Source organism: Anarrhichthys ocellatus, unplaced genomic scaffold, assembly GCF_004355925.1.
Source record: "Anarrhichthys ocellatus isolate YVR2014 unplaced genomic scaffold, GSC_Weel_1.0 scaffold1615, whole genome shotgun sequence".
Classification (NCBI taxonomy): domain Eukaryota; kingdom Metazoa; phylum Chordata; class Actinopteri; order Perciformes; family Anarhichadidae; genus Anarrhichthys; species Anarrhichthys ocellatus.
The window spans coordinates 1-10,395 of record NW_022281589.1 but is presented as its reverse complement, the minus strand read 5'-3'; the positions used below and the strand labels follow the sequence as shown (position 1 = coordinate 10,395).

At 44.8% G+C, this 10,395-nt stretch overlaps 1 protein-coding gene across 1 annotated transcript; it reads right to left on the bottom strand.

Moving 5' to 3' along the window:
- Window positions 1-6: 6 nt before the first annotated feature.
- On the bottom strand, window positions 7-10,385 carry LOC116377734 (uncharacterized protein KIAA1841-like). Its single transcript, XM_031839443.1, has 18 exons — window positions 10,212-10,385; window positions 9,882-10,053; window positions 9,513-9,609; window positions 8,679-8,917; window positions 8,398-8,456; window positions 7,844-8,004; window positions 6,878-6,964; window positions 6,643-6,753; window positions 6,322-6,445; window positions 6,050-6,202; window positions 4,184-4,326; window positions 4,001-4,097; window positions 3,860-3,892; window positions 3,625-3,724; window positions 2,520-2,605; window positions 1,870-1,898; window positions 1,601-1,674; window positions 7-318 (listed from the first exon to the last, which is right to left on the bottom strand). The coding sequence occupies exons 1-18, from the start codon at window positions 10,359-10,361 to the stop codon at window positions 170-172; spliced, it is 2,064 nt and encodes a 687-aa protein (XP_031695303.1). The 5' UTR covers window positions 10,362-10,385; the 3' UTR covers window positions 7-169.
- Window positions 10,386-10,395: the final 10 nt, after the last annotated feature.

The window sequence follows — 10,395 nt, the reverse complement described above, 5'->3', positions numbered from 1 at the left end:
ACACACACACACACACACACACACACACACACACACACACACACACATTGTCCAGAACAAAAACAATCCGACATCAGGCAGCTGCAAAAACTAGGACAGCAGGGCTGACTGCTCAGCACCCAGATCATGAGCACATGATGTGAGATGAGACTAAACGCGGCGGTGAAAGCTACATTCCCGGCGTCCTGATGCTGAATGACATTTTGCGTGTACGTGAACAGATGCTTGCCTCCTTCGTGTCCTTCGACTTGCTCTGCTCCTGGTCTCCAAACCTCATCTTCGTCAGGTAGCCGATGATCTCCACCATGCGACGCTGGTCTGGTTCACAGGGACACGTAAAGGGAATAAACGCACAGCAGGAAACAAGTTGATGTTGACTTAGCGGGAATGTATGGAAGCCTATAGGGGTCTTTATTAAAATCATAATGTAACTCCACAATAGCTTTGTAATTTTCCACCTGTATATGTGATATTTGAGTAAAGCGAAGGAGTTCAAGTATCTCGGGGTCTTGTTCACGAGTGAGGGTAAGATGGAGCGGGAGATCGACAGACGGATCGGTGCAGCTGCAGCAGTAAAGCAGGTGCTGCACCGGACCGTCTTGGTGAAGAGGGAGCTGAGCCGGAAGGCAAAGCTCTCAATTTACCACTCGGTCTACGTTCCTACCCTCACCTATGGTCACGAACTCTGGGTCGTGACCGAAAGGACGAGGTCGCGGCTACAAGCGGCCGAAATGAGTTTCCTCTGTAGGGTGGCCGGGCTCAGCCTTAGAGACAGGGTAAGGAGCTCGGTTATCAGGAGGGAGCTTGGAGTCGAGCCGCTACTCCTTCGCGTTGAAAAGGAGTCAGCTGAGGTGGTTCGGGCATCTAATTAGGATGCCTCCTGGACGCCTCCCACTGGAGGTTTTCCAGGCACGTCCAACTGGGAAGAGACCCCGGGGAAGACCCAGAACACGCTGGAGGGATTACATCTCCCAGCTGGCCTGGGAACGCCTCGGGATCCCCCAGAATGAGCTGGAACATGTTGCCGGTGAGAGGGAAGTCTGGGTCAGCCTGCTTGACCTGCTGCCACCGCGACCCGATCCCAGATAAGCGGAGGAGAATGGATGGATGGATGGATGGATGGATTTAGTAAAAATGATGAACTCTTATGGGCGTACTACGACCATTTTTGAAATTCATATTCCGATTCAAATTTGAGAATTAAAATGCAATAAAAACAAAAGTAGCCAGATACGAGCATTCTTTGAGTCACAATTCAAATCAAAATGTTCTAACAATTTCTAAATGAAAATGGCATTTGATATTTAATTATTAATGACATACCCTGCTGTACAGTGGAAAATATTCAAAAGCAATAAGCCACAGTCTATTTCATTTACATTTAAATGTCACTAAAATGTAAATGTAAATGCCGTCTCTCAGCCCTCTCGTCAGTTAGGACGTCGCTTCCTTGATCGCCGACCAAAGTTCCATTGTTTGTCTCAATTTCAAGTTTTCAGTAACATTAAAATAAAGTCCCCTATTGGCTTCCATACAGATGTAAGTTTAAAAGAGTAAAGTAAATGCATTTAAAAATATGAAAGCATTAATAATAATTTACCTTCTTCCCTCTGAGCGTCCTGGTTGTATCTCATGGAGCGAGAACTGTCCCACTTATTCTTCTGGACACTCACTCTACAAAACACAACGCAGGCACCAGCGTCAGGATGCAAGTAAAAGACAGATATGAAATCAAGATATTTAAAACATTTAAGTCTAATCAAGTACATAAGAATAAACATCCTCCTCATCTGATACTGTAGGTACGTAAATGTGTGAGCATGAGTGTGAGGATTTTCTAAACGACCGAGTGTTTGCAGATGAACTCACGTGAAAGGTGTGTTGTCCCTGGACAGTGTCTGAGGGAAAGGAAGCCAGGTTTAGAAAACTTTGAATCTTTTAAAGTTACAGTTTGACACTCGGGGTGTAAATATGTACTGCACTGTGTTATTAGAGTAGTAATACAGTTACGAACAAATGTACTATTAACACGATGTCCTTAAATCGAATGCAACTGTAAAACTAAATACAAAGTAAATACAGAGTTTAACAACAAACAGCCTGCAGGGCTTCTGGTTGAATTAACATGAATAAACAATAATAATACATTCAAAAATACATAAATAAGCTGTGTGTTTAATGAGTTGTAATGCATAAGTCAGAGTCAACTGTACGTACTAATTCCTCGAAGCTGAATTATTATGCATTGATAAAACAAATTATTAACAACTTCTAGTGTGTCTACAATGCAATACATTCATCAAAATAAAATAAAGCGAAATTAAATTAAATTCAAAATATTGTGAAAAGCAATATTTCCATATCTATATTTCAGACTGTAAACAATACAGCCTGCTACAGTACATCATTGACTACGCTGCAGCTTTACAATGCCATAAGCACCATGAGACCAAAACAAGAAGTCTCTTCAGTGTTTCACTGCTCTGAGGAAATTAATATGAATGAAGCCGCTGACTCACTTTCTCTGCTTTGTCTTTGCGCTGGAAGTTCGGAGAGGACATTTGTTTTTTCAGATGTCTGTGGGTCGTCTTGGCCTTCTTAGCAGCTGGAAACAACAGGCGCACACACACACACATAAAGAGCATGATGAATATGCTGGGACGGCACATCACGCCATCTGCTGGCCAAAGAGAGCAACTGTTTTATTTCCCATCCTTATTAAGAAAGGGCTGAAAGTACCAACAGTGACATGATAAAAATAGACGGGATGAAAACGAGTGTGATGAGGTGCTAAATATAGAGACATGTTTCACTACGCGTCCTCATTTTGCTTTTATCATTTAAACTGAACGTTAAAGGGAAGCTGCTACCAGGTTAAAGGAACTCAGTTTCACTGAAACAACGTCATGAAGATACGTTTATTATGACGTCAGAGGGCGATAAGTCACAGTAAATGAACACCTGAAGGCATCGTGTGTGGCACTCTGAGTGATGACGAATGATTCTCTTATTCAGAGAACATGACACGGTGCAAATAATCATCTACTACTAGAGAACATACGTTCTGGACGTTTCAATAAACTGCTGTTCATCAAGAAATACTTCCGTAACTCGTTACTTCGTGTTACTTACTTCGTCATCTTCAGAGGTGTTTGGGAATATTTTATTTTTAACTTTAGACAGAGCCTAAGAGACAGGCTTGTTCTGCTTCTAGTCTTCATGCTAAACTAAGCTAAGCTAAGCTAATCGTGTTCTGAGCTCCACCTCTGAACACACATACAGATCTCACTCTTGAAAAGAAAGTGTTTTGTGAACGGTGAGTTTTTTGTGTTTTAAAAATGGTGAACCATTCCTTTAAAGTAAAACTTCTTAAAAATAATATGTATATCATAAAATGACTAATTATTCAGTGTGGTTACTGAATAACATTACTGCCAGACTAATCCGTGATTAATACGTGAGTTGCAGCCGTATAAGTGAAGCTCAAATCAAAGCTGCAAGCACCAAATGTGGGACGATTACCACAAACACTTCTGCCATTCGGCATCATTTTAACGCCACACTGTACAGACATGAAAAAAAAAAGTGCATCTACCATCACAAAGCGCTACGAAGCTTCCCCACCTTGTTTCTTGGACAGCTCCTCTTCATCCCCCACCTCATCCTCGGTGACCTCTGACCCCGTGGTGTACTCCTCATCCTCTGACAGGAGAGTCTGCTGCCTCTGGAAGATGAAGGTCACTTTACACTCGACTTATCTCACAGAAGATCTCGGTAACGGCGCCTGCATGTGTTTGTAATTGTGAAAGACGGCTGGCTAAACTAAATGTGATGAAGGGAATGAGGGGAAAGTTCCTACCAGTTGCAGACTCCAGTTTTTCAAAAGGGAAAACTGGTTGGGGGAGAAAAAAAGAAAGTAGTTGAAGTCAGAACCAGAAAGAATGTACACGGTAGAAGAAAAGTAGGAGACGGAGAGAAGAGACAGAGGAAGAGGACTCACAGGGCTGCCGTCTCCTCTCAGAGGTCCCAGCAGTGTTGGCTCCAGGAGGACGTCGCAGTCCTGAACCTTCTCTACACTGGGTGGACTCTCCTCAGCACTAACACATAAGATCGCAAAGAAAAAAAAGATTTTTAATCAGAATCCCTGCAAACACACACACACACACATCCTGATGATGCTCACCCCTCTGCAGGCGGTGTGTTGGACAAACACACTGCGTCTCTGTGCAGCAGCAGGTCATTGAGGACTCTGGTCTGGGCTGAGGTCACCTCGTCGCAGGTGTCGTCATCGGGGACGTTCACTATGTGGTCTCGCATCTTACAGCCCTCAACACACAAACACATCTGTACTTGAAGGGAGAGGTCGGCAAGTGGGGTTGCATGAAGCAGGTCTGAAAAGTGAAGCCAATGCAGAAGTGCCTTAAACCTGCACTCTCCCTCATGGCCAGCAGGGGGCGACTCCTCTGGTTGCAAAAAAGTCTGGTTGTATAGAAGTCTATGGGAAAATGACTCTACTTCTCTCTTGATTTATTACCTCAGTAAACATTGTAAACATGAGTTTATGGTCTCAATCTCTAGTTTCAAGTCTTCTTCAATACAGCATGATGTTCATTCAGTAAATTATGGTCCATTTAGAGTCAAACAGACCATAAAGCAGGGGATGCTTTAGGGCGGGGCTACATTGTGATTGACAGGTCGCTGCCATAGGGCTTCTTTAAGTCACAGCTCCGCAGTCCAAATATGGTCACTTTCGCTCACTGGTCGCAAAAAAACTAGATGGCGAGAGCCAAAGTCCAAGATAGCCAAAATGCCACAAACCAATGGGTGACGTCCCGATGACTACGTCCAATTTTTATATACAGACTATGAAGTGACGCTACATTCAAAATATTAGCTTTACCTCGCCGTCAGAAAGCCTTTTCTTATCAAGACTCTTTCGACAAAAAAATTTAATCTGACCATGCAGAACAAGGGAGTTGCTGGTCTATCGCTGCCTTGACCGGTTAGTTTGTTTGTGTAATTATGTGACATGTGAGGGTTAGGATGAGGATGTTGATTGTCCTCGTAATAAGATACGACGAAATTAATTTGGCGACTCATCAGTCAGTTCAGCAGCAAGATCGGACAAACCAAAGTCACACAATATAGATGATATAGACTTTCTTTAGTTTTGCTGCTGCCCCCCCGTCCACAGCGGTACACCGCTTTGCTCCCGTGCTGGTACTCCTGCGTGTCGGCCGCCATCTACTGTAGGTACTATACTGACTGTGGATAAGTACCTCATACAACCCCACTTCAAAGCACCTGAACCTTCCCTTCAACTGCATCAGGGTATGCACGCACAGTGGACTTAATATTGGGGTCGGAGAGGGGACATTAAAAACTGTAGGATGACAAGCGACAAACTGAATTAACTCACTTCATGTTAGAATAACCTTTCCTTTTTCTGTCTTTACGCTCTCTTTGTCTGGGGGAGACTGCAGTAGAAAATCTAACAATGAGTTATATTCTGCAGTAAACACAACACAGCCCCCTCTCTGAGAAATCACTATAAAAGAGCACGTGATCACGAGACGCACTATTACAAATACCGGTTACACAAGTCCATCTTCTACCAGTCTCTTTGTGCAGCCGTTCCGCTCTTGCTGACCTCTGCGTTATCTGTGAGCTGCATCTATTCGTAACAGTCCCAGCATGCAGTGGGACGGCACTCTGAGCACATTACTTTACAAGCCAAGTAGAGGACTTAGAAAAGCACACATGATGGTCACGTTAAGCATTGACTACGGCAGCATTTCCTTAATCCAGCTGCTTTACTGACCAAACTAAAGATGATATGAAAGCATGCATGGTTTAATTGATGTAATAACTAAATACTAATAAGTTGACGTTGAACCAACTGGATTTGTGTTTTTGGTTACGAGCAGTTATGAAGGTTTTATTAGAACATAAGTACACACATAGCGTGTGCGTGTGTGTGCGTACGTGTGTGTGTGTGCGTGTGTGTGTGCGTGTGTGTGTGTGTGTGTGTGTGCGTGTGTGTCCATACCTTGGGTATACCGGACGGGTCAAAGCGGAGAACCCTCTGGTTGCAGCAGGGGTACATTCCTGCACCATGCCAGCCTTTCTCAGTACCCATGCCAGCGTACAGCACACTGTCTGGGTGGTACTTGCAATGGGTCAGCTCTGCACAGACAAACACCTGCACACACACACACACGCACACACACACACACACGGTCATTAAGTGCTCACACACAAAAACCTTGCATGCCGTAGACAAACACACACACACACACATACACACACACACACACACACTTGCTGGCATCGGGAGCAGGTCAGGTAGTTGATGGTACCCCAGATTCTCCAGTAGACCAGGACCCAGGACTTGAGCTCCTCATACAGACCGGTGATGTATTCGTGCACATCCCAGCTCTTCTGCCTGCAAACGTGCGCGCACACACACACACACACACACACACACACACACACACACACACACACAGTTACACACAGACCATGATCAAGACCTTCAAAAGTGAAATGGAACTCATTTCTGTCGTATTATTGCTGACAGCTGAACAAACAGGGACTATGAGCGCATGACTCTTGTCCATGCACAGGACACCGCTGTAATACTTAGTGTGCGAATAGATGATCTCCCCGCAAGCATCGATGTTGATTTTCCCCGGAACGCAAGAAATCTTCCTCTCCGTGTCTTTGGCCAGCAGCTTGAGACACAGACCACACCTGGGAACAAACACATAATTAGTGAGGCCGAAGCTGATGTTTATGAACAAAGAGCTGGTAATGAAGGCTGTTGCTCAGCAGGTAAACTCAGAGGCTAGCTGCTGCTGCTGCTGCTGCCGCTCACCTGTAGAGAGTCAAGGCGTTTCCCGGTGAATCTCTGCCCTGGTAGTTGGGATCGAAGAGACGCTCAATCTTCTTCTGAAACAATTTGCTTTGAGCGGGAAAATAAAATTTCTAGCATTATTTGATGTTGTCAAAAATAGAGGTGTTTATATATGTCATTAACATAATCAACCCAGCGACTGACTGTGTGAGGATGACCTGTTATAATAGACTTCTCTCCTCACATCACATTTTACTAAGAAGCACTGATTACTACAACAGAGCGAGGGAAAAAGCCACGTTGGGCTAGTAGATCTAGCAACTCATTTGCCGATCGGGCAAATGGCGAAAAATAATTAAAGGAACAGTTCACCCCAAAATCGACTTATTTTTCCTCTTACATGTAGCGCTGTTTATCAATCGAGATTGTTTTTAGTGTGACTTGTCTTGTTTTGGAGACGTCTGCCTGCTCTCCATTATAACTCAACTGTATGGCAAAGGGTTTCCATAAATCATGACGTTACTCAAGAGAATCCACAATCCACAATGTAGGAACTGTGGTTGAAAGAAAAATAGTTCCTTTATAAAAACGGCTCACAACAAGGTCTGTGGATTATCTTGAGTAGTCGGGTCATGATTTCTGGAGAGAGACTTTGCTGTTGAGTTTTTTAAATGTATTTTTAGAGCCCCACAAGCCGAGTGCCATGTAGCTCCATTATATTGGAGAGAAGGCAGACAACTCGCCGTCACTCGGCAACTCACACCAAAACAATCTACATTAATAAACAGCACTACAGGTGAGAGGAACAATATGCGTTTTTGATTTGGGGGTGAACTGTCCCTTTAAACCCATCTTCTCTTTTTTCCAGGTGGTCTTAGTTGTTTCTTTATAAATAAATAAAATGTTAAAGGGGCAAGTACAAATTGCCATTGAGCAAGTAGATTTCTGAACCACTTAAATAAAACATTCCTCACTCCCACCTGTTACCTTTTGAACTTGTCTTTTTTGTCCCTGATGTCGTCGGCCTCGTTGTGGCTGAAGAGCTCGGCGATGCGCGTTGCCAGGTTGCTGTTGATGCAGTTCATGTTGCACGGCGTGGCCACGATGGCGCTCATGTGTTTGTGGCAGTACTGGATGCACTCCTCCACCTGAACGTGGGCAAACACAAACCGGTCTTATAAGACCTTTCACGGCAACGGTACACTAAATGTTGAATGATCCCACATAAGCGCTACTCTAGAACTAGCTCTCCTTACAGAGCAGTGGTCTGAATAACTGTCGGGGGCAAAAGAGCGTCTACACTCTTAACATCCATGCGACATCAAGTTAACAAAGCTCTATGTAGGGGGCCTCTGGTTTCTGACCCTGGACTGGGATACATAACCAATTATCAGGTGTGAAACATAAAGACATTTGCAAGCTGCTGGTGGATATTCTTGGGAATATGTTGTTGCCAGGCAACACATCAATTTATTTAATTTTTTAATATGAAAAACAAAAGGCCCGAGGTACGTCACCACACCCAGCGTCACAACACTTACTAACGTATCCATCTTCAAGAACTCGGAGGAGATGAGGATTGAGATCACATTGCTGGGCTCTGTAACCGACAAACACCACGTGACCAACCAAGCGAAACCCCACAACCGACAAACAGCACAGAACACACAGCCGGTAACACCAAACACACACTGCGTTTAGTGACCATTAAATCAGGCGTCATCCGAGGGTTCTATACAAACAGGTAAGTGACAGCTCAGGCACTCCCATGTGTAAGAATGTGACATTTTGCTGCTGTTTAACAGTTAGTCCGGGGATTTACCGAGGCGGGGTTTGTCCTTGTTTCCCTCCCCCGCCGAGTTCCTCCTCACGTAGTTCATGAGCCAGTCGAAGATCTGCACGTCACAGTGGACGGAGATGTCCACCTCCTCCCACCTCTGGGTGTCCACGGACAAGTACTCGGCGAAGTAGCGCATCTCTTTCACCAGGAGGTCTCTGGGGCAAGTGAAGTCCTGCTTCAGGTTCTTAGTCTCGTCGCACACATGGATGACCATGTTGGGACTGTGAGGAGAGAGTTCAAACACGGTAAACAACACAGAACTTCAAACTTTTTCCAGCTGTATATATATATATATAAGATAGAGTATCATTTAAAGATGCTATATACAAGATTGGGAGCATTTACATTGACTTCCAAAGGCTCTCAACATGGCGACTGCTGAGCCGGTAGCTTGCAGCTAACAGCGCAAACAACGGCCAAATTGCTGACTGAGTATAGAGTGTTAACCTGAGAGGGTACCATAGAGTGGGTGCTGTAAACCACCATATGAGCGCAGTGCGCTCATATGGTGGTTTACCATGCGCTAACCAGTGTGGGGTGCTAACATGCACTAACATGCACTAACATTATGTAATCAAAGCCAGGAGAAGCTCTATTAACGACACACACTGAGGGAGATGACTTCATACTCCACTATATCTACACATAGCTAGTAGTTGTTTGCTGCTATATTAATGCTCTGAATGCCGTATGTTCCACCGTTAAAGATAGAGCAAGTGCGTACGTACGCGTAAAGAATCAATGTGCATTTTTGTTACCCTGGGTTCACAGCCGTGGGAAACAGCACTTTGTACAGACTGAGCTCTCAACACTCACTCTCGTGGCTTCTGAGGCTTGTCCTCCTCCTCTGCTGAGACTCTTCTCTCTTTCTTCTCCACAGCACCAGCCCTTCCTGTGGCCGTCGATTTGGAGCCTGCTGACATCAGCAGAAAAAGAAAAGAAAAAATGTAAATATACTCTGAATCCAGGTATCAAACAGTAACTGTCAATATCACAATTTACATTTTAGACTGAATAGAACTTAGAATGTTTCATGCGAGTAAAAAAGCTTTAAGAGCAGCAAATAGGTGTGATGACAAACTTCTAACAGGGTTCTTTAAATTCAATTTAAGCCCTTTTTAATACCACATAGAATGCAATTTAATGCCTGTTTCACGAGCGTATGATGGGAAAATGTTAGCTGACCTGTAACGTTGATGCTGCTCTGGCTGACTCCTGTCTCCACCACCTCCCCAGCATCCAGCAGCGTGGTCAGGCCGTCCGAGGGCCAGGTGCTTCCTTCTGTCAGGGCGTTGCATTGGTTGTCCACGTGAGGGAACCCCCCCGCGCTCTTCAGCTCCTCGAATCGACGGGCACACTGTGAGATCACATCAGTGCCGTGGTATTATTTGTCATCAACAAGCCAGGCCTCATGTTTCTAAACCAGTGGAATGATGGATGGATGGGATCGTTGGACAGATGGGAGGGATGGATGGATGGATGGAAGCACTCATAGTTACCCAGCCCTCCAGTTACCTCCTTGGCAGTGAATCCTGGAACTAGCTTGGCTACGTTGTCCCAGTTTATGGGCTGGGGCACTCCCCACAGAGAGCCCAGCACCATGTCCAGAACCAGGACGTTGTTGTCGTAGGGAAAGTTGTTGTTGTCCGAGCAGAAGCGGCTCATTTCTACAGAGGCAGAGAGGCAGAGAGGCAGAGAG

Excerpts from the sequence above, each read along its gene's own strand:
- LOC116377734 (XM_031839443.1), bottom strand. The coding sequence starts at position 10,361 with ATGAGCCGCTTCTGCTCGGACAACAACAACTTTCCCTACGACAACAAC. Across the intron at positions 10,054-10,211 it reads CAGGATTCACTGCCAAGGAG|TGTGCCCGTCGATTCGAGGA; the intron begins GTAACTGGAGGG and ends GTGATCTCACAG. Across the intron at positions 3,893-4,000 it reads TGAGAGGAGACGGCAGCCCT|TTTTCCCTTTTGAAAAACTG; the intron begins GTGAGTCCTCTT and ends TCCCCCAACCAG.